The 24,426-nt window shown below is 32.3% G+C and overlaps 1 protein-coding gene and 1 long non-coding RNA gene across 4 annotated transcripts; one reads left to right on the top strand and one right to left on the bottom strand.

Annotated features, from left to right (window-relative positions):
* Positions 1 to 3,669: 3,669 nt before the first annotated feature.
* LOC145737434 (uncharacterized) lies at positions 3,670 to 9,748 on the bottom strand. Its single transcript, XR_014180373.1, has 3 exons — positions 9,589 to 9,748; positions 9,245 to 9,451; positions 3,670 to 4,212 (listed from the first exon to the last, which is right to left on the bottom strand). It is a non-coding gene; the product is annotated as an uncharacterized LOC145737434 (long non-coding RNA).
* Positions 9,749 to 10,116: 368 nt separating this feature from the next.
* LOC145737506 (uncharacterized) lies at positions 10,117 to 24,117 on the top strand. 3 transcript variants are annotated; one of them, XM_081992211.1, is made up of 5 exons: positions 10,117 to 10,355; positions 10,419 to 12,271; positions 21,456 to 21,676; positions 21,738 to 22,010; positions 23,732 to 24,117. In XM_081992211.1, the coding sequence occupies exons 2-5, from the start codon at positions 12,228 to 12,230 to the stop codon at positions 23,767 to 23,769; spliced, it is 576 nt and encodes a 191-aa protein (XP_081848337.1). In that variant the 5' UTR covers positions 10,117 to 10,355; positions 10,419 to 12,227; the 3' UTR covers positions 23,770 to 24,117. The 3 variants fall into 3 exon arrangements, 2 of the variants coding, with proteins under 2 accessions (XP_081848337.1, XP_081848336.1); XR_014180403.1 differs by lacking the exon at positions 23,732 to 24,117 and having other exon boundaries at positions 10,419 to 10,593; positions 21,738 to 23,703; XM_081992210.1 differs by lacking the exon at positions 23,732 to 24,117 and having other exon boundaries at positions 21,738 to 23,701.
* The last annotated feature ends 309 nt before the right edge of the window (positions 24,118 to 24,426 follow it).

Genomic DNA, 24,426 nt, shown 5'->3' with positions numbered 1-24,426 from the left:
AAACATAGTAAAGAATCTATTGAAGGTTCAAGAAGAAAATCGAAAAGGATATAATTTACGACGGATTAAACCAAGAGGTTATAAAGAAGGAGACCTAGTCGCTATTAAGAGGACTCAGTTTGGTGGTGGGCTCCAAGTCCATACAAAGTTTTTAGGTCCTTATGAAGTAGTGAAACTTAAAGATAACGAGATGTACGACGTAGTGAAAGTGGGGTGTCACGAGGGACCTAACCGAACATCCACTTGCGCAGAGTTTATGAAACCGTGATATTTTTGTGAGTACGAATCGGAGTCGGATATAATATACAATAATTGTATGTGAATTGGCAACAGTGTTGTAGCTGTCTTTTAGTAAAGTGTGACGGTAAAGTGACAATAGACAGTTATGACTTTTGGCGGCTCTCTCTTATTAGGTCTAGATTAGATTAGTTCAGTTGTTGTTAATTGCTTTTATTCACATGTTAATTGTACTATTATTTTTCACTGCACTTAACTAAATTAAACTTAGTTAATTCAGAAAGAAGTAGTAGTCCATATTCTTTCAGTGGAGTCGCCAGAGTACGAAAGGAAGGAAATGACAAACAGTCTTCTCCACAATACTTTATTATGACCTTAGATGGTAAGGTCTGCTCAACAAGTTTCGGTCACATAAATGACCATCTTCAGGAGCTTAAATCTGTCGATCAATGTGACTACTGTCTTTTTACAAGGGGAGAGACAGAGAAACCCATGTTATAACGAATTAGTGACTATAACATAGTTAAGTAGGTGAACAAAGCTCATTATGGAGAAAACTAACTATAGCACATTAAATTAAAATTAAAACTTAAACTAGACCCATTTAGGGCTGGGTGAGACCCTAGGGGGAAAAAAAGATCTTAAAACTCGTGCACCATCCACTGAAGAGGCGATCAAACGTTTGATCGCCAAATGAAATTTGTTCAATATGTGCACAAACTAAAATAACAAGGTTGCCATTTAATATGAAGTCAGGAAAAGTAACAAAAAGACCACTAGAGTTACTACACATAGATGTTTGTGGACCAATTACACCAACAACTTATGATAACAAAAGTTACTTTGTTACTTTTCTAGATGATTTTACTCATTTTACCATGATATACTTAATTGAAAAGAAAAGTGAGGTATTTTATTGTTTTAAAAAAATTGAGGCCTTGGTTACAAATCTGTTAGGCTGCAAGATTGGTTCACTTCGTTGTGATAATGGTGGTGAGTATTGCTTTAATGATTTTAAAAATTTTTGTGAAGCTCGAGGAATCCATCTTAACTATACAGTACCTTATAATCCTCAGCTCAATGGATGTGCTGAGCGATTAAATAGAACTCTACTTGAGAAAGGGAGAGCTATGTTATTACAGTCAGGCTTATCTAAAGATATGTGGGGTGAAGCATTGTTGTGTGCTACCTACTTGACTAATCGAAGTCCAACAGTTGCTTTAAAAACTGTAACTCCTGCTGAAATGTTTTATCAAAAAAAAAACAAATATTAAAAATATAAAGACTTTTGGATGTATTGCTTACAGTCATATACCAAAAGAAAAGCAAGGTAGAAAATTTGATGTAAGAGGTGAAATAAAAATAATGGTAGGATATTCAGATAATGGTTATCGTCTATGGGATCCTGTAAATAAAAATATAACTTTAGCCAGAAATGTTACTTTTGATGGAGTCATAACATAAAAAACTTGAACAATGATACAATTACTTTTATAAATAAAGTGTGTGACTCAAATGAAAGATTTGATCGTCAAGAAAACTTAGAATTGGATAAAGAAAAAGATGATAAGATTGGTGAAACACATGATTATGAAGAACCTCAAAATGGTGAGGAATCAGACAGTGATAATGGGATTAATGATAATAAAAGTTTAAAGTAATAGATTAAGACGAAGACCAACTTATTTAAATGATTATGTTGATCATGAAGATATTGAACATATGGCTTTAAATGCAACATTATTTGTGGATGAAGTACCCAGAAATTACAGTGAGATTGAAGAAAGGTCAGATCGAGTCTTTTGGCTCAATGCCATTGAAGAGGAGATTGAATCCCTAAATCGTAATAAAACATGGACATATAGCAAAAATTCACCACATAAGAAACTAATAAACTGCAAGTGGGTGTTTAGAATTAAAAGGGATGAACAAGGAAATATATTAAAATATAAGGCAAGACTAGTAGCACGTGGTTTCTTGCAACAAGAGGGCTTTGACTATAATGAGACTTATGCACCAGTTGCAAGATTAACAACGTTAAGGACTTTGCTTGCTGTTTCAAATTTTAAGCATTATCACATAGAGCAACTTGATGTAAAGTCTGCATTTTTGCACGGGGAAATTGAAGAGGAAATATATATGTCGATACCTGAAGGATTCCAAAATGCAGGGAAAGTTTGCAGATTAAATAAGGCTCTATATGGTCTTAAGCCTGCACCTTTTTGCTGGAACAAAATGAATGAATTTGATTGTTTCATCAGAAGTGAACAATTTATAAAGTCTAATAGTGATCCATGTCTTTATCTGAAGAAACTTAGTGAATCAAACATCTATTTGCTGTTATATGTTGATGATATAATAATTGTCAGTGATAACAAAAGAGAGATAAATGATTTAAAAGTAAAATTACAGAACAAGTTTGAGATGCAAATTATGGGAAAACTAAAGAATTTCTTGGGAATAAATATTAAATTTGATGAAAAAGGTATGTGTTTATGTCAGAAAAGTTATATTGAGTCCATTTTACGTCGTTTTAATATGAGTAACTGCAAACCAATGAAAACACCAATGGAAGTTAGAGGTTTTGAGATTAATGAGTGTACTGATACTGAAAATCAGTCAAGTGAAGAGAACTGGCCTATACGACAACTAATAGGTTCTTTAATGTATTTGATGTTGGCGACTAGGCCAGATATTTGTTTTGCAGTAAACTTGTGTAGTAGATTTCAATCAAAACCTTCACAACTACTTTGGCAAAAACTGAAAAGAATCTTGAGATATCTCCAAGGAACGGTAGAATATAAGTTATTTTATCCAAATGATGATAATAATCTGCTAGTTGGCTATGCAGATGCAGATTGGGCAGGTAATCTAGAAGGAAGAAAATCCACAACTGGATATCTATTCAAGATTTTTGGTTGTGTAGTATCTTGGACAACAAGAAAACAGTCAACTGTGGCGTTGTCATCTACTAAGGCAGAGTTTGTAGCATTGTGTGAAGCTGCAAAAGAAGGAGTATGGTTGGTAAGTTTATTGGAGGATTTGAGTTTCCAAAAGACGGACCAATCTTGCATGCGACTGACAACCAGGTCTGAACATAAAAGGCTAAAACATGTAGATGTAAAGTTTAACTATATTAAAGACTTGATCACTGATAATGTACTTAAGGTCATGTATGTAGACACAAATAATCAGGTTGTTGATGTATTAACAAAAAGTTTATCATGTAACTTGTTTTCGAAACATGTTTTAAACATGAATGTATTCTGATTTGGTTTGTTTTAATTATTGTATTGAGGGGAAGTGTTGATTGTATGTGAATTGGCAACAATGTTGTAGCTGTCTTTTAGTGAAGTGTGACGGTAAAGTGACAATAGACAGTTATGACTTTTGGCGGCTCTCTCTTATTAGGTCTAGATTAGATTAGTTCAGTTGTTGTTAATTGCTTTTATTCACATGTTAATTGTACTATTACTTTTCACTGCACTTAACTAAATTAAACTTAGTCAATTCACTTTTTACTTAGTTTGGTTCCACACGCAAACTTTACAATAAAAGGTTGATTCTTCGATATAAATCGGAACTGGGAAGACACAAAAAGTTAATTTTGCTGTAGGATATTAATCAGTTGGAAAATAAATTGTACGTTTGATAGATATTAATGACTGATTGCTGGTCTGGTTCAATTCCAATGTCAACTTCTGCACAGTTACTCAGTTCGCCATGCGTAGGTTGATATTTAAAGAAATGACAATTTTTCAAATACATCACCATATAGTCGGACATTAAATAAAAATTATGCGGCCAGATATTGCGGATAGGAAAAAGCTGCATATGACATAACAGCAAATCGAAATAGAAAATAAAACTACCCAAAACCCCGCGCCCCAACCTTTAGTTTATTAGAAAAATAAATAAGAATTTCAGCGTTCCCCTGTACGACTTTTTAAGCATCTCGCTTCACCGGGAGAATATCTGAAACAAAGAAAATAATATTACGACAAGAACATAAAAAACGTCAACGTGTTTTAATTGATTTCAGCTGAATACCTAAAAAAAAAATCAAAAACTGTTCATTACATCCGGAGATTTCCGACAAAAACCGAAAAAGTCAAATTTCTATTTGTTTTTTACCACTTTATTAATGATTATTTTGGAATTTACTTCGGATGTAATAAAAAATTTTAAATTTTTTTTACCAAATTATTTAGTAATAAAATGCGCAACGTTGCCTCCATTTAATTAAAGCTCTATCAACAATAGTTTCTGAGATGGCAATGCTAATGCATCGAATTTGTAAGTTTTAGAATTAAATGTAGAATTTAAAATGTATTAAAAAATGTGGTTCTATTTAAAAATACCAATATTTTATCTGCCACGAATTTATGCACCACCCTGCATAGTCAAAACAAGTCAAAACAATGCATAGTCAAAACAAAAAAAATTGCCCAGCTTAAATTAAAACTGACATTATCACATAGCTTATAAAAAACAAAGATCACAAAACGGTGCGCGCTAGATGTAACAAGTCTTCCTGATTAATCAATCAATGAGTAAATTCAAAAATTCAATAATATACAGGGTGTTACATTAGAAAACAAAGAAAATTTGGACTGTCACAGCTTTACAAGATACTTTTTGTAGCTACCCAAATAGTTTACTCTAATAAAAATAATCAAATCACCTTTATTGTTAATTCCTGTCTATCTGATATATTATTTATAGAAAGGGAATAGCTTGAATAATCAAATTATCTAAAAATTCAGAAGAATTTACTTGGTTTTAAAAACACTGCAACTACACAAAGGTGTTTGCTTTATAATCATAGTACTCATAAGATAAGATAGAAGATGTCTCATACAAGCGGTGTCTTGAGTTCATCATTTGTACTCACTGCAAACTACCTCATTATTACTATTACTTTAAACATGCTTTTAGATGACACTAAATATAATACATATTGATTTGACGTTCAATAATGCAATTTACCAAAGTAAATAATGATGATTATTGTTGAGATTTTTGTGTCAACGTAAAACAATAATGAAAACTGCAATGCTTTTCATTTTAATGTCAATTTCAGTAAAAATAGTTAACTAACATTAAAACTTGCTCTTTTATGCACTGTTCTAATGTAGTACTTCTTAGTGGGTAATTTGAGTCTAATTTGAGTTTAAGTCAATTTCTTTATAAAAGTTATGCTTTCTCACCCACATGATAAAGTAGTGAAGTATTCAGCATATACGAGATACAGATCTGTAAGATAGGCCTAATTTGCTACTTGAAGTATACTTAAAAAATACCAGACGAGAAAAATGTGTATTAATGATGCATCAGCAGGGTTAAATACCTAGGAAGTTTGAAATTGGCATTGTAATCTTACTTAGACCAGCAGGCTCTATGTCCTTCAAAAAATATACATTTACTTGATTTTAGTGTATAATTTTCAACTATTATTGAAGTATTGTATTAAAATTAAAAATATAACTATTTTAACTGCATGGGAATCTGTTTGACATAACAAAATAAAACCAAAAGCAAAGTGACAAATTCGAACTTTAGTTGACATAACAGATTAAACATGGCTTATTCAGCTAAATTTGTTTCCTCAAATTGAAATAATGCACAATATGCACTTAAAACTTTTTATATTATTTTTTACATTGAATAGTAGAAACTAGAAATCTATTTTCACAGAATGTACGCACTACTTCCCATCTGAGACATACCATATTTATAGAAAATGGTAAGCTCAAATAATCAAAATATCAAAAAATTGAATTTCATTAAGTATTGGATTGTTAAAAAAAACATTGCAGCTGCACAAATACAGGGTGTTACAAATTAGATGCATTAGCATTGCTATCTCAGAAAGTATAGTTGATCGAGCTTTAGTTAAATGGAGGCAAAGTTGCACATTTTAATGCTAAATAATCTGGTAAAAAATAATTTAAAAAAATTTCATTACATCCGGAGATATCCCACAAAAACAATTAATCAAATTTCTATTTTATTTTTTTACCACTTTATTATTGATTATTTTGGAAATTCATTTTATTCAATCAATTGCACCTTCTGGAGGCATTAATTTATGCTATTTAAGAAAATAATGTTTGTATTTAGATACAACGTTTCGTCTTATAGATACCATCATCAACTTAATATTTTAAAATACGGACTGGGACTTTTGATTTCGTTTTTTTAGTAGCTACCAACCTACCAAAAATGTGCCACACTTGTCAAAAAATTATACCTAGTGTACTTAGGTAGGTATTTGTTTTTTTTTTCAAATATGCATTTGAAATTCATGTTATCATAATTAGTAAATAATTTAGTTTGATATGATTAAGTTGTTTCATCAAAACTCAACCTCGAATTCAAACATGTGAGTATCCGAAAAATAAATAACTAACCAAAAACATATTTTTTTGTAAATGAAAAGTACCATAAGAAACTCTCTCTCTTTTTCGAAGGAGCAATGAACCTAATTATTAAATTATATAAAACTAAATTATCTACTCGTTATGACAACATATCAATTTCAATTGCTTAATTTTTTTTTAAATCTTAAAATACCAAATACATAATACGAGTAGGTACACTAGGTATATTTTTTTGAAGTGTGACACATTATTAGTTTCAGAAGGTCTGTGGCTACTGAAAAGTGAACTAAAAAGTTGAGGTCCGTATTTGAAAATTTGAAGTTGATGTTGGTATTTAAAAAAAGAAATGTCGGAGCTAAAACCTAAAACTATTTTCTTAAAGAGCATAAAAAAGCGCCCCCCGAAGGTGCCATTGATTAAAGTGGTAAAAAAATAAACCAGAAATTTGAGTTTTCCGGTTTTTGTCGGATATCTCCGGATGTAATAAAACTTTTTTGAATTTTTTTTACCAAATTATTTATCAATAAAATGCGCAACTTGGCCTCCATTTAACTAAATCTCTATCAACTATACTTTCTGAGATAGCAATGCCAATGCATTGAGTTTGTACACCCTGTATGTTTGCTTTACAATTATTGTACTAGATAAGCAAATGTTGTACCATGTAAGTAACTTCGTAGCCATCATTTGATCTGAAGAATTGACACTTATATGAATTAGATTATTACTGTTCGTTCAAACATGCATTTAGATAACACTACATACAGTGCTTTTGTAACATGCATAACTAAGTTCAATAAAATTAAAAAGACTACCTTTTCACAAAAATTCTCGGACCCCTATGTTTCTAATTTTATTAACCGCTGCTTGTGTTGTACGAATTGAAATTATACAGGGCCCAAAAACTGGGTATTTAAAATATTTTTAATCTTTCAAATGGCAACACTTCTTTATTATTCTATAATTTGGATTCTAGAAACAACCAATTCTAAGTATTGTTCTATGCAACTTGTACCACAATTGTCCTGTAAATATTGATAATTTGAAACCAATAATTTTCCAAAAGTCAGATTAACATCTTCAAAAATTATGTATGACATTTAAAAAAAAATGTAAAAAGATAATAAACCGTCTTGGTTATTGTAACAGTCCATAGAGTTCATTTTGAATAGCTGATTTTAATTTTTTTCAATTTTTTTACGTAAAAGTTTTGGGACTTATAATTTTGAAAAGTGTATTTGACATTTGTTTAAAAACAATTGAATATCAGTATGGACTATGTTGCATGAAATATGTTAAGAATTGTTGGTAGAATCCAAAACATCCTATAAGAACAAGGTTCCAAGTGTTTTTCGAAAAAGTACAGCCCTTTTTATTGAGAGGGTGTACCAGTTGAGAAATTTAGTTCAAGTATTAGTATTCACTGTAAAAATTGAAGGTGATTATAAATGATAAGTGTATGTAGGTTATTACATAACATATAGACTGACAAGTGCCAGTACATAAATAGTAAATATTAAATAAAAAGTTGTAGCTTGTAGCTGCAATCCTTTTTCTTTAAGCTGGAACCCAAAACAAAAACAAAAAAGTTAATAAAATAATGCACAGGGTGATTGATTGAATTTTGACCACCCCCTTAACTTTCTTAATTTTGATTTTAGCAAAAAACGTTAAATACAAAACCAGTAGATATTTAGGTCTACTTTATTTTTAGATAAACAGTTATTATACAGGGTATAATAACTGTTTTGTGTAATAACTGTATAACAGTTATTATACAGTTATTACACAAAACTAAGTAATACTATGTACTATTACTTAGTTTTGTATTTAATGTTTTTTGCTAAAATCAAAATTAAAGAAGTTAAAGGGGTGGTCAAAATTCAACCAATCAACGACGCTGCTGCGGAAACAGTTGAATACCGATACAGACATTTTACATCAATTAGGCCTAGAATTTGATGTAGAATTCAAATATCGGATAAAAAGTTGGTCATCGTATTTAAAAGAACATAAGTTTGGTTTATTACTCAAATTTGGGACACCCTGTATAATAACTGTTTATCTAAAAATAAAGTAGACCTAAATATCTACTAGTTTTGTATTTAACGTTTTTTGCTAAAATCAAAATTAAGAAAGTTAAGGGGGTGGTCAAAATTCAATCAATCACCCTGTACCTAAAAACTATCACTTTTGTGATAATATTTATCTGTCAATGCCAGGTTAACCAAACTGCAGTTCCAAAAAGGGCAAAAAGATTTAATTTTAGTATTAGCCATAAAAAAATTTTAGTTTTTAAGTGAATTCAGTTATTACTAACACTAAAAATTAATTATTTTTTTTACAAACTCTTTGGGTCATAAGCATTGATTCTATTCTTAGTCCTAATATTAATACTATAACTAAAATTAAATTTTGTTTTATAAACTAGGCTTAAGTCCCTTCCATTTCATCAAATTTATGCAGTATGTACTTTACAAAGACATTGTATAATACATATTAACTTAATGTTGAGCAATGTCGTTTACTAAAGTGTACAATGATAATTATTAAACATAAAACAATAATGAAAACTGCATTGGTTTTCATTTGAATGTTAATTTAAGTAGAATCAATGTACTGACCTTAAACCTTGCTTTTTTATTCACTGTTCTAATGTAAGTACTTAGTTGAACCCATTGCACACAATTTCACTCTTCAACTTGATTGATATGTTGCAATCTTCTTAGTGGGTAATTTGTTCTTCTCTTAGGTTAATTTCTTCATAAAAGTTATATTTTCTCATCCACATGGAAAAGTAGTGAAGTATTCAGCATATGCAGGATACAGATCTGTGAAAGAGGCCCAATTTGTTAGTTGAACCACCCTTAAAAAATTGTCAGACTAGACAAATTTTTAGTAATGTATACAAGTGATGCATCACCAGAGATTATTTAGGTTAAGTATGAAATTGCCATTGAAATCTTACCTGGGCTCTCAGGCGTTGTGTGCATTATGACCATTGAAAAATATACATTTACTTGAATTTATGTGTATAATCTTCACCAATTATTAGACTATTGTAATAAAAATACAATTATTTTAGCTGCATGTTAATTTTTCTGACACAACAAAACAAAAACAAAAGCCAAGTGACAAGTTGGCATTTGACATCACAACAGATCCATGATGCGATCTCAATGCGATACGCCGGGTGACGTCACAGTGGATGCTCGGGTGCACAATATGAACTTAATACCCAAGGGATTACAGGCGTTGTCCGTGGTTTGGTATTACTATTTGATAGTACATCTTCACAGAGTGGAACAATTACATTATTCTGAAATGGTATTTATAGGAAGGGGTAAGTTCGAATAAACGAAATATCTAAAAATGTATATTTATTAAGTATTGGATTTATTGTTTTAAAAGAACATTGCAGCAGCACAAAGATGTTTTCTTTACAATTATAGTACTTGATAGGCAGATGTTCAGCCTTATGCCGTAAATCCATTGACTTTAATATCAATATTGAAATAATTTCAATAAAAATTTACCACTATTTCAATTTTTGGTCACATTTGATTAAAAAAACTGTAAGTAACAATTGATTGATAAAATTTCAAGCTTCACTATGACAACATTGCATTTGTGTTATGGCCACACCAAACCAGAGGGAGAAGTACCGACCTAACCTCACAAATTATGTAAATTTTAAAGGGCTTTTGGAGTTTTTCAGTTTTTTTGCCGGCAACGGTAAGTACTTCTTAATTCAAAATTAGGATAAAGTACCAAACTTAATTTTTAAATCAATTTCAGGTATGTCTAAGAAAGCCTCAAGACAGCAATATATTCAACTTCTAACTGAGCTAGAAAGTTCTGAGGTTTTAAAGTGGGGAAAAGCCCAAATTTAAAAAGACAATCTTGGGAACAAGCTGCAAAGGCTATAAATTCTATTGGAGGTACCCAAAAAACTGGTGAACAATGGAAAAAGGTATATAATTTACAGTAGTTAAGACTTCCCAGCAAACACAAGCCGTTTGGCAAGTAAGCGGCCGAACGGCGGCACAAGCGGTTTTCTTATGGCAAATATTGCCTCTTTCAAATCAGAAGCGGAACGTGTACCGGTTTTCCGGATATAGACTACAGATATCTCATCTCTGGCGGTGCGCCTTCGGCTTTCTTCTATAGCTCAGGGCCCATTTTAGTACTTTCGGGCCAATTAAAGCCGATCGTTTCACAAATAGTTTGATTTTCCCGCAATATGTTGACGTGTGTGACACTATTGACAAACTCGTTTCGTTTGCCGTCCGGCGTCACCTTGTTTAGTGGATAGTTAAATTGGTTAAATTAATCTATTTTAATTGTAAATTGTATTTTATTTTTTGTATGCTTTAGAATTGTTTGTTAGTGTGTGTTGTGCATTTTACGATACGATGTCAAGCTTTCAATCAGAAACGTTAGACTAAAGTTTTGTCTTCATTCAGTTTTTTTGGCTTTTTCGATTAGCTGCCTTTAAATAAACATGAATAATAATAAAAAACACCTCAGTCAAAGACAGGAAAGGCGAATAATTGCCAAGCAGGTGAAATGTGTGTTAGGCGATTGTTCTCCTGTGAAAAGTACAGCAACATTTAATAGTTCTGCAAAGCATTCCTCTATTGTCAACGATGTTGCTAGTAATTTAGAAATTATTCAGGAAACTAGTTCTTCCAACTCATCTCAGAATAATTTTTTGCCCATATCACTTTCTGAAATAACTACTAGGACTACTTTTGTGGGGTCGAACTATCAGAACCAATCTTTGGAGGCTACAACCAATCAATCTTTTGTTTTAAGTGAGTCTGTTTATCTTCTGAGTCCATACAATTTTTATCTAGTGAAAGCTCGAGTGAAAGTAATTCAGATAATGAGGAGTATAGTGATGATGAGCCTGGTGATAATAAAAATATAAACTCTACTACAACTTCTTCTTCTCAAGAAACTATAGCATTTTTAAAACACTGGTCACTTAAAAATAATGTAACACACTCTGCCATTAATGAGTTGTTGCAATGGTTTTCCACAAATCCATCAGTAAGTAATTTGCCAAAAGATGCTCGAACTATTTTACAAACTCCTAGACAAATTGACATAAAGAATATGGGTGATGGTTCATATCATTATTTTGGTCTTTCAAGTCAAATTAGAAAATTGTTTAGTAAATATGAGGTCCTCAAACATGTTTCAAATCCTGTTTTATGTGTTTTAGATTTTAACATAGTGGCTTGCCTATAAACAAGAGCACAAAGTAAAACTTTTGGCCTATTTTGTGCAAAATATCTAATTTTCCTAAGGAACCACCTTTTATTGTAGCACTCTACTGTGGCCCATCAAAACCTCCTCTAAATGAGTTTTTTGAAGATTTTGTAGTAGAAGTTAATGACCTGAAATTAAACAAATTAAAAACTACAAACCATAAGTTTATTGACATTGAGTGTAGATCATTTTGCTGTGATGCACCAGCACGAGCTCATGTGAAGGCTACAATGAGCTTTAATTCATATCATGGATGTGACAAATGTACTGTCAAAGGAAGATTTGTTCGTCGAATGGTCTTTTTAGATTCTAGTGCGCCCCTCAGACAAGATGCAGATTTTCTTGACGGAAAATATGGTAATTACCATAAAAGTGTAAGTCCTATATGTGCCCTAGGTGTTGGAATGGTATCAAGTTTCCCAGTAGACTATATGCATTGTGTTTGTTTGGAGGTTATGAGAAAGTTATTGTTTTTATGGAGGGATGGTAGCAGGTTATATCGATTAACACCAGAGAAATTGCACCTTCTGGAAAATCGACTTAAAATATTGTCACGTTTAATTTATGAGCCCTTTCGGATTCATTAATTAAACTGACTCACGACGATAAACGTCGTGCCGGGATCTCAGTTTTAAGGATGGAATCAAACACTGAGTTTTCTATTAAACACTTAAATCTATTAACCAAACAATACAGTCATGAACACACTAAAAGTTGACAATTTAACAATTCGTACTTACATATCATAAGCTAAGGACTTAGCATTTTCTGGCGGCTGGCTTGGTCACTTTGGAGAACGGACTACTTAACTTGATCTTCTTGACCGAGGAGAGTCGACATCGCGACTTCCTGGGTCAGCTGGCCGCACTACCGTCGATTGGTTCACACTCTCCTATACTGCTAAAATCGGCGTATTTTATACCCGATTGATCGGCTGACGCAGTTTGTTATTGTCGCTTGTTTTTCACATTTCTGCAAAGCAGGTGGTGGTGACTCATCACCGATACGGTGCACTCGGTGCATGACACATTCGGTGCATCGTGATGCGACCTTGCCTCGTGCGCTTATTATTTCGCAATCCTCGAATACTTTTATGTTTTTTAAGTTAATCAGTCCATCTTTCCAACTAACGGATTTTCCATTCGTGACATATGCCTCCGCCCCAGAAAAACTGGTCCCCAGTTTTAAAATAAAGGACACTTATATACTCCCTTTAAAAACAACCATCTTGAAAAAATATCTAACTTGTAACAGTATTATACAATTAAACCAAAATTTCAGATTGACGTACATAAAAACCATTAGAACAATCGATAAGTTACGGTACTATTAAGTACATTATGATTAAAGCACAGTATTGCTTATGATCAACACAAATAACTTACTAACACTAATAAACCCAGAAAAGGATAATGGAGTAGAATTATAAAGAAATAAGTATCTAGTCTTCGAAAATACCAATTATTGAATGTGCGTAAAATACTTTACTCCATTTGCCTTACATCGCTTCCATTTAAATAATTTTTTAAATCTAACATAGTTTAATAGCGCAACACAGAGCACAATATTGTTAAGCCGAGAATAGTTCACTGTTACCACGAAGATGTTTACTGCGCATAACTAAATGCCACGTACGTATTCCTTATTACTTGCATCAAACTGATGGATGTGACGTGGGTAAAAGTCCAATGATGATGTATACCAACGTCAACAGTCGTGGAAGAAATTAAATGTCTTCAACAGAGCAGGATCAACGTGTGGTATTGTTTCGATCTGGCTTGTTGACTCTCATGTGTGCGTTTACATGAAATAAAAATAGGAACAAAGGTTAATATGTGTTCATTAAGGCTTAATATACTTATATTCAAAGTATACTCTGCATGCAGTGTTACGTATTACTTTATGAAGTTAACTGACATGTTAAAATAAACAGGAATCCGGTCCTGAAACTAAAAAGTTTGAACTCCGTAAGTATGAGACGCTCTAGTTTTCATTTTATGGAAAGTAGAACGTATTTGCCTGTTTCAAAAAATACAGAAACATTAACCGTCTCTAACCAACTTCAAATCCTTTTGGAGAAGATTGTTCTATCAAAAATTGGATATAATGTCCTCAATCAAATGCTTTTCCCTCATTGATTTCTTTAAAAATAAAAATATGCCATCAGTATGTAAATGCAAGTAGGTATTAAATGATTAACTTAAATCCTTTCTGGCGTATTAAAAAAAACTCTAATTATTGCATTACCACAAATTTGCATTGTTTGTCTTGATTTCACTTTGCCTTACAAAGCTGAATCAAGGCTAAAGTTTGTCTTACTAAAAATGTCACGTTTAAAAACTCAGATGTCAAGTAGACCTTATCAATCAAATCAAAATGTCAAGTAGACCTTATTGCTGCTGATAAGCAGAATATGGAATATTCTTCCCTATATTTCCAAAAGGCTCTAACCGAGCAACAAACGGCTGTGCTACCGCTTGCTCTAGATCATCTCTAGTTTGAGGATTAATGGGCCCCCCTGCTCGCACTTGCGCCTGGTTATCCGGATTCGGGCACAGTGCCGGATTGCGGACAACCTGACTTGCGTGGGATTCAGGTGGTCCCATAAGTTTGTGGTCCAAACGCACCTCCAGAAGATGCGCCAGCAGAATTCACTTCTGATGTTTCAACCCTTTGTTGTGTTTGGGGTACTACTGGTACCCGAAACTGGTGAAACGTAGCATTCGGTATATAAGTATGCGTTTATTGGGAATGATTCGGTTGATTCAAAAATTACGTAATGAAAATCAATATGCACATAATGTAAACCGTCTTCCTAACTCGGACTATTTAAATTAGTCATTTATTTATGCGCGCAGCGACACATTCATTTCTCATCGCTCGCGAATTAGTTGCGTTCCTCGCAAAAATGCATAAACAACTTATATGCCTAAGGTAATACGTCTATTACCGCATTATTGTACTTTAATTGCATTTTGCATTTTATGCATTACTCGGTCTGTACTGAACAATGTCTGGTCTCATTGAGATATTATTCCGAACTGGCCAAATCAGCGAATTCCATGGGTTTAAGCATGGTGCACTTATTAACCTTTGGGAAAAAATTTCTCTGATAACCTAATATGACAAGTGTTCAAGTTTCAAAATTTGCTACTAGTATCTTGACATCTTGACCGTGCAATACAGTCTTTACTTGTCAATGTTCAATAAGTATTTAGCCCAGTTTTATTTCGTAAAGTCTTCAATTAATCAATTTACTCATACAATGAAAAATCATGATATAAAACTCAAGTGTACACTTCTTAACTTTTGTAATAACAATGGCCATTTTTCTTAATTATTCTCATATGCTAAAAATTTGCATGTCAAAATGGAATTACAATGATATTTATCCATACGCAGTTTTTGTTAACGATCGTACCGCGATGACTTAAATAACAAAGTGATCACCATCTGCCTGCGGCATAAGAAAAGAATTATCTAATCAATTGGTTAGGTACGTACCTATATATCGCATTTTTTCATGTGCACAAAAAACAAAATATATCCTACTGTAGGATAATTCATTTAAGCAAATAAAAGTAGATCATTTTTATAACTTAGTTATGAGCATTATGACTTTATCGGGCTTGTAACTTGTAACTCTGAATTATTCAGCAGTTCAATATTTGTTTCAAAAAGTAGTCGTAGTCAGTCTGCTAGAAATTTGTACAACTTATTGTACCTCGTAATGAGACGATCCTATAAACGGAATTAAGGTAAACGATTAAAGCAACTAATACGCAAACTTCCAGGATAACGTATAACCGGTTGCTGTCAGGAATAGGAATCTCCGTTGCCTGAAAATATTGACAAATTTAGCTACTTTATATGGACCTTTTTATATCCGAGTTTAAAGAAGTCTAGTATCAATTTGCTTCAAAGACCCAATTTCAAAACCTAATAAACGTATGTATAAGGTTTAGCATACACACAATCATTTCAGCCTGCTACTAATTTTGCATTCAAAAATACTTTTGGTTTGTTCTTTGAGAAAAGTTCATGCACCGCCCTAACATCGATAACAGCAAATAGTATTGCTGTGTGGCACTAAAACAAATATTTATCAACATGTACAGACCTTTCTGTATCAGAAACTTCTCAACTAAGAAGGGAAAAATCAGAAACAACTACTTTGAGAGCTAATACTCCTACCAACATTGAATTATACTGTTTTTCCTGTTGAATTCTTGAGTATTTAAATTACTCCTTTATAAAAGATACCAATATTTTTTCATTGGCAATTCAATAATTATTTCATTCAATTATGAATCCTGAGCTGGACATCTTCGTATAGATGCACCAAAAATAGTTCAACTGCATGTAAGTTGAAACTTTATTACTCATAAAACTCATTACAATGGGTCGGTTAAAGAAACAAACTCTATGTGCCACTTACATAATAAGGTATTACGCTCAGCTAGCGTTTTTCACCTTAATTATTTAACTTAATAAAATTCAGCTGAAATAAATTAAAAATAAAGTCACATTATCATGATGTGTGGGTCTTGTCGTCTCATTCGAGCAGTATGTCTGTTGAATGTGTTAAATATCACTTCAGAAATACTTTATTACAAATGTATGATTTTCCATTTGTATTAAAAAAAACTTGAGCCACTTTTCAAATCAGTTGTCATTTTTTCCATAGTAAAATAAAATTTAATTATTCTTAGCCAATACAATATTTCGACTTGTTATTCCATGTAGGTAAATTATCATGTGCATTTAGAAAAAAAAAACATTAAAATTCATCAATCAGCAGTTTTCTTATCGACACCTTCGCGGCGATGCGACGAGACGAGTGCAATAAAGCAAGTCGGTCACACCGGCACGCGGCGTCAAATAGAACTAATTAGTCTGCTTTACTTTATTTTCCACTAATGTCGCGATTTTTGCAAGCGACCAAATAATAACCTTCGATTTTTTATGTACTGTTCGTTTTCAAACGATAGAAACATATCGAAATCCTCTTTAACTCTGCACTATGCTTTTATTTAAAGCTGGTACCTACACATAATAAGTAAAAAATTATTTGTCGACAATTAGAAGTTTCATTCCGGCACACTTTTTGTCGTTATCGGGAATGCTTGACCTCGACATCGAAATAACACAATCCGCTGTTTTACAGTGTGGATTTTATTTTTTAACTTTAGATTTAGAAGTCATGTAAAAATTAATTTAATAGCATGCTGCAGTATGCAAAATTTTTTTTTCTCCAAACTATTTGATGTTTTTAGCTTAACTTTTATACAAACTTCTACTAAATAGAAATGCTAAAAGCATACATTTTGCTTTGAATATTGTAATCCATAAAATTGGGATACTGGGAATGTTACATTTTTTTTACAAAACATTTTTTGGATCATTTACCTATTTTTGATACCAAACTTGTGCTGGTCGGTCCAAATAATTATTAAAATGAAATCTTTAAAGAATAAGTCCAGTTGTTTAATCTTGCGGACTTTTCATATTTATTTAAAAATATAATGGGGCAATCACTTGATGGATTAAACGTAGGTGGACACGTAAATTTAGGGATGGCCGGGGCTTTTTGTTCGGCCAGTGCTGTACGTAAAGTTATATTAGCCATTAATTTCTTGACTTTTTTAACATAAGACACGATCGTTTCAGTAATACTTCCTTGCTTTTAACAATTTAGCAAACAAATATTCAAAATGACAATGTAGGACAAAATTAATTATGCAAAAAGAAAAATATATTTTTGTTTTAAAGAGGTAATTTTCATTCACGATAAGAAAAATCAAAAATATTTTTTCTGGTTTAAAAATTCACTTTTTTTTTAACAGTGTTTTTGTTTTTATTTGATAATCCTCCGCTGTTTCCTGCTTGAGAGATAATAATTTCTTCCTCTTTTGAAGATGTACCACCCATATTAAACCAAAATTTTATCAAATGAGCGCTTCAATAGCAAAGGTAATCCCCAAAAAATCACTAAAGTCAAAAATAAAAAACTCAACTATTGTTTTTCATCCATCTCAAAACAGACCGGCGCCTCCACCAAATGTCACGTTTAATTTATGAGCCCTTTCGGATTCATTAATTAAACTGACTCACGACGATAAACGTCGTGCCGGGATCTCAGTTTTAAGGATGGAATCAAACACTGAGTTTTCTATTAAACACTTAAATCTATTAACCAAACAATACAGTCATGAACACACTAAAAGTTGACAATTTAACAATTCGTACTTACATATCATAAGCTAAGGACTTAGCATTTTCTGGCGGCTGGCTTGGTCACTTTGGAGAACGGACTACTTAACTTGATCTTCTTGACCGAGGAGAGTCGACATCGCGACTTCCTGGGTCAGCTGGCCGCACTACCGTCGATTGGTTCACACTCTCCTATACTGCTAAAATCGGCGTATTTTATACCCGATTGATCGGCTGACGCAGTTTGTTATTGTCGCTTGTTTTTCACATTTCTGCAAAGCAGGTGGTGGTGACTCATCACCGATACGGTGCACTCGGTGCATGACACATTCGGTGCATCGTGATGCGACCTTGCCTCGTGCGCTTATTATTTCGCAATCCTCGAATACTTTTATGTTTTTTAAGTTAATCAGTCCATCTTTCCAACTAACGGATTTTCCATTCGTGACAATATACGAAACAGTTTGGCCTTGTGAATTTAATCGACAACCTAGAAGTTTGAAAGAATTAGAACACTGGAAAGCTACAGAGTTCAGACAATTTTTATTGTATATAACACCACTTCTTGGTGATATTTTGTCTAATTCTGTATTCTCACATATGATGCTATTAAAGTATGGTCTGACAATCTTGTTAAACACTGAATTAAATGGCCTGTATAACTCTTATGCAGATAACTTGCTTAAATTATTTGTGTCTCATTCTGTTGTTGTGGAATTGAATTTTGTGTTTATAATGTACAGGGTGGGCAAATAAGCGAGGTAAGCGGCTATACCTCCGAAACTAATGATCGTAGAGAGTTACGGTAAAAAAATTTATAGGATAAGTAGGCAAGGGAAAATGCTGGAAATTATTTTCAAGTTTCCAAGATGGCTACCAGAGGGCGTTTGCGCCATCTTGAATTACATAAAGTTACGTTTCTTGTGAATTTCCCCAATGAATGTAACAAAAAAGTATTTGCGTTTTAATGTTAACATAAAGTCGAACATTTTTTAAAAAAAATATTTTTCTCTATCTTTCGAAATAAAGTGGGGGGGGGGGGTATTTGAATGTTGTTTTAAATAAATGCCTGTAACTTCGAAACGTCTTTAATACATTTGGATAAATTTGGTATCATTGAAAAGAGCATTTCTTGGGCTTTTAGGTTTCTTCTGATAATGACAGTTGTGACCTAAACGGCCGCCGATAGAGGGCGTTATTTGATATTATAACCAAAATAATGGATTTTCTCAAAAAATTTAAATGCAATGATATGACTTTTTGTAGACTAGAAAATAGACAAATGACAAAAAAAGAAAAAAAAAAAATATATTAAGATGCGGTTTGCGCAGGCTTATTGGTTAGTCATTTGTCTATTTTCTAGTCTACAAAAAGTCATATCATTGCATTTAAATTTTTTGAGAAAATCCATTATTTTGGTTATAATATCAAATAACGCCCTCTATCGGCGGCCGTTTAGGTCACAACTGTCATTATCAGAAGAAACCTAAAAACCCAAGAAATGCTCTTTTCAATGATACCAAATTTATCCAAATGTATTAAAGAGAGAAGACGTTTCGAAGTTACAGGCATTTATTTAAAACAACATTCAAATACCCCCCCCCCCCCACTTTATTTCGAAAGATAGAGAAAAATATTTTTTTTAAAAAATGTTCGACTTTATGTTAACATTAAAACGCAAATACTTTTTTGTTACATTCATTGGGGAAATTCACAAGAAACGTAACTTTATGTAATTCAAGATGGCGCGAACGCCCTCTGGTAGCCATCTTGGAAACTTGAAAATAATTTCCAGCATTTTCCCTTGCCTACTTATTCTATAAATTTTTTTACCGTAACTCTCTACGATCATTAGTTTCGGAGGTATAGCCGCTTACCTCGCTTATTTGCCCACCCTGTACATGCTTTAATTCACTCGCCAGCTGATGCCATTAAATTTGGATCCTTAAATAATGTAAACAGTTTTGCTTTTGAGAATTATCTTGGGTGTCTAAAACGATTTTTAAGAAAAGGTAATCAGAGTTTACAACAGATTTGTAACAGAGTTTATGAAGGTAAAGAAATTAATGTAAACTATAATATCAAGGCAACATGTGTATCTGGAAGAATTTCAGGAGTCATTGGTGATAAAACCTTCTATCCAAAGCTAATTCATAAAGATTGGACATTTTCTTGTACAGGGGGTAATAGCTGTGTTTTCCTAACAGATGAAACTATAATATAATAATAACATCTATGTTGAAAATTGCCATATTTTTATTTTAGGGAAAAAACTTTTAATATTAGAACCATTTGTGTCTTATCCTACAAATAGTTATTATATAAAGTTGTCCTTAGTCAAATTGATATAACTTTTTCACATGAGAAAATTAAATGTAAGGGAATGTTATTACCTCAAGGAGAAAATTCTGAGGAAAATACATACTTTTGTTGTCCTTTAATTCACGGCCTTTGAGAAGGAAAAACATATTTATGTATTAGAGGTGCATCAGAAACATTTTTTTATTGAGTTGTTATATTTATAGATGTAAGTACAGGGTGATTCTTTATATTTTACTCAATAGCTAACTCCATTAGTTTTGATCTGACAGCATAGTTTATCAAAGTTGTAGCATTTTTTCTGAGTCGTCAGAATGTGATATCAAAATTGACATTGTCAAATTTTTGACATGTGTTTTGACTATTTTAGAATTATCAAAGAACTAGAGAATTAGAGAGAAGAACTTATCAAAGAATTAGAAACAAATTTTTATAAATTTTTATAAAGATTTTATTTCAACTTATAGCAAAATGTAGTTTCAAAATTCACTTACTTACAAACACAATAATCTTGTGGAGTAGACCTATTTTGCAGTTTTTTTAAAGTGCAAAAGAAACTGATTTATTAATAACACATTTATATATTTTTCAATTTATCCTACTCAGATTCCCCTGCTAAGGTTTTTACATATAACAAAAATAATAGAATAATGGGATGACGTTAACAATGTAATTAATAGAAATGTGAAGTGACATATGCTTCTATGGGTGCTTCCAATTGTCACATTTAAAAAATTTACCTTTCTATTACATTGTTGTATCATACTATTTTACCTTAATTTTTGCCATACTAAACTTTTTTTAAAAAAAAAGTGAGTGGGTAATTAATTGTGTTGGGCAAAATGTGTAATGTGTCTCATATTAGATGTGTATTAACGTAGATATAATAAAGTTATTAGTTATTACGCATGTACATACATACTAAACTAAAATTTTGGCCTTTTGTTGTTACAATTAATTTAAAATTAAGTTTTTGTATTTTCCGAGGTATTTTGTCTCTTGTGTTAAAAATTATGTATTTTATAGATCATATGTTATTGTTGATTTCCCGGAAGAATCTACAAATGGAATTGTGTCAATGGCCCTGATATCAAGCACCTGGCTAGTTGTAGAAAATAAAATTTTATATTGCACTTGGCCAACGTATTTAAAATCAACCCTGTCAAGAGAAAAAGCTGTCAAAACTCATACACCTCTAAACCTGGATAAATGTGTGAAATGCGTAGCAATAGTCAAATTTCATGACAGTAAGTTGAACCTAATAATCTAGGAGTCATTTTAAGCATCTGGAAACCTCGTGCGTTTTAGCTGACTATCACAAAGCGACCAATAAACTTCGAGAATTGGAAGAAGCTGAAACAGATGTGGAGGCAGTACTACTTGAAAACAATATTTCAGTTAAAACTCGAATGCAACGCAATTCAGATTATGTGTATTCAGATTTTGATGAAACAGATGATGAAATACCAGTCCCACCTAAACCACCCGCATTTACAACAATACCTAAATTAACTGAAGTTAATTTGCCTGTTCCCACTAAAACCGTTCAACATAATGTCTGTCATTGTGAGAAGCATCAAAGTAAGTACAAACATATAGCCAAACTTTATAAATTGTATGCAATAATTTGCCATAGCCTTTTTTATCGACCTATGTAGCAGTTTTTTTTATAAAAGGTTCGACAACAAATTTATAACTTTTATTTATTTTGAAGTGTGTTTACCGCTTACATAAATATGCCCAGTTTGCTAAAAGATGGCATGCGTTTTAAGCAATAGACAACATGCTCTACTAAGAGATGACATGGCCATCTTGCCAATAGATGACACTCGCAAAGTTACATTGGTACTCAGTTTCTTCCAAACATAGCTAATTCTCTCTCTCTCTCTTCACACTGATTTCCGGCTGCCATACTCTAAATAGTTTCATTGGGAATAACTTGTTTTTGGACAAACTATACTGATTTAAATTTTCTCAAATATTTTGACCCTTCATCTGGGGGTTCATTTTTAAGTTTTTCAGACTTTTTATAGGTCGTCATCTATTGGTAGTTTTACCTTATTACATTTTGTGAATAGTTTTAATTCTTTATAAGAACGATTAGTTATATGCTGTATTAAATTTAAATTTAAAGCAGACATTTTATTCCAAACTTTGTTAAAACATTTTTTACCCGAAAAGGATCACAAAAGGCATTTTGACATGGTGCAAAAGGCATTTTGGAGACGGTGCTCGCTAGATGTGTCATTCATTTAACAAATCGTTCTTACAAACAATAGAATTACTTAAATAAATGTAATATAAGGCATTTAAAAAAATGCAACTTTACCACATCTTAAATTTCTGCGGCACTCTGCAATTCCACGGATTATAGTTATATGATGGTGTTTTTAGGCACAATGCCTGATATTAGACAGTTATTGGTAAGGTTACGTTTTTAAACTTTTTCTTCATATTGGCACACGAATATAATGTATTAGACTCAGCAAATAGTTTTTGTCTACAAGCATCAAATAATAATGCATTTTTTTACTTTGGTATTAAGAAAATTACATTTGTGCCAAGTTGATTTTTTTGTAACCAATCAGTTGACCGTCTGAAAATACGAATATTTTAGTTTATAGACTGAACAAATTATAGGCAAGGCTTTTTTACGGTAAAATTTAAGTGACTTGGTTGTCAAACAAAAATAACAGGCATTTTTAATATATAAGCGTTCTTTAGAACGTTCTTTAATTTGCCACCTTAAAAACTATAATTTGTTTCGGCCAAAAAACTAGAATTTAAAGTTTTAAACAAACAATAGCAAAATTTCCTTTTTAACGACCTATTGAAAAATTGAGGACACTGAAAAATGACCCAACTCAATAAACATTGTTAATGTAAGGAATAAATCACGTATATAAAATAATAACAATAGTAATTTTAAATACTCAATGACTGGTATTATAATTAAAATGAGATAGTCTAGAAATGCAAGTCAAAGTGCACATAATAAATTAATAAACGATTTATAATTATATTGCAATGTTTGACAAAACTTGTTCAGCCATTTATTTTATCAATTTGCTTGAGTTAATGAAGTATTGAAAAAGAAACAAAAGTATTGATGTCATTATATTCAGTGATTGTCAGACATGTGTCTAATATTAGAATGAATAACGCAGAAACTATACGATCAGTATATAATATAGAACACCAAAAACTGTCTAATGTGGCTCCTATAGCGATCGAAAAAGAACGAAAATACGGCTGGCCTGAATATTAAAATAAGTTTCCTGTTCCAAGAAATCTATTTTTAGCTGTCAAGGCCAAATCAGTCGGCGAACCAGACAGATGAAATTGGCAACTGTGTCGGTGACGCCTGCGTCGTGTCCACATGGCGCTGTATAGATTTAGATTTAGATTTAGATTTATTTATTTGACAACATTATACATGAAATGTATGTGCAGCAAGTCAACAATTACAATAGCCTAAAATATAACATTAGCACTCATAAAACATATACATCACAAATGTACCAATACAAAATTACATACAGAACAATTCTCACTCTTTTTTAAAAAACATAATTAAAATATTCCTCAACGCCAGCCTGTAAGCCATTCAGTCACCCTTCTTAGCCATCGGGGCAGGAAGTTTTTTACCATGATAAAATTTGTTTACATGGGTTCCTGCGGGCCATATAGCCGGATCCATTGCCCTTGTCAGATTGTCCTGTTGTATGACACCTTAAACGACGCATAATATTGGGGAAACTTTGAATTTAGTTTCTCGCACTCAACTTCAGCGAACATTGCCTTCAAATATTCAGTCAACTGGTGTTCGGTGGTTTCCGGGTGAAGTTTATAAACATGTAAAAAAGAGAGTCTAGGAGCCGACAATAAGGCAATGTTCTGCGCCAAACCAATCAATTGCTTCGCCTTTGGGGCTCTATTTTCACTTGAAGACGAGTTCTGGGTTGTCCTCGTAGTTGGATTTTTTTTGGTAAGCTTT

Source organism: Ips typographus, linkage group LG14 (assembly GCF_016097725.1).
Source record: "Ips typographus isolate SLU linkage group LG14, UJ_Ityp_2.0, whole genome shotgun sequence".
Classification (NCBI taxonomy): domain Eukaryota; kingdom Metazoa; phylum Arthropoda; class Insecta; order Coleoptera; family Curculionidae; genus Ips; species Ips typographus.
This window is presented reverse-complemented; position numbering and strand designations above follow the sequence as displayed.

Bases quoted from the DNA above. Each gene is read 5' to 3' on its own strand.
- LOC145737506 (XM_081992210.1), top strand. From the start codon at position 12,228: ATGCAGATTTTCTTGACGGAAAATATGGTAATTACCATAAAAGT. The intron at 12,272-21,455 runs GTAAGTCCTATA...TGTATTTTATAG, and splicing joins ATGGTAATTACCATAAAAGT to ATCATATGTTATTGTTGATT. The intron at 21,677-21,737 runs GTAAGTTGAACC...CGTGCGTTTTAG, and splicing joins AATAGTCAAATTTCATGACA to CTGACTATCACAAAGCGACC.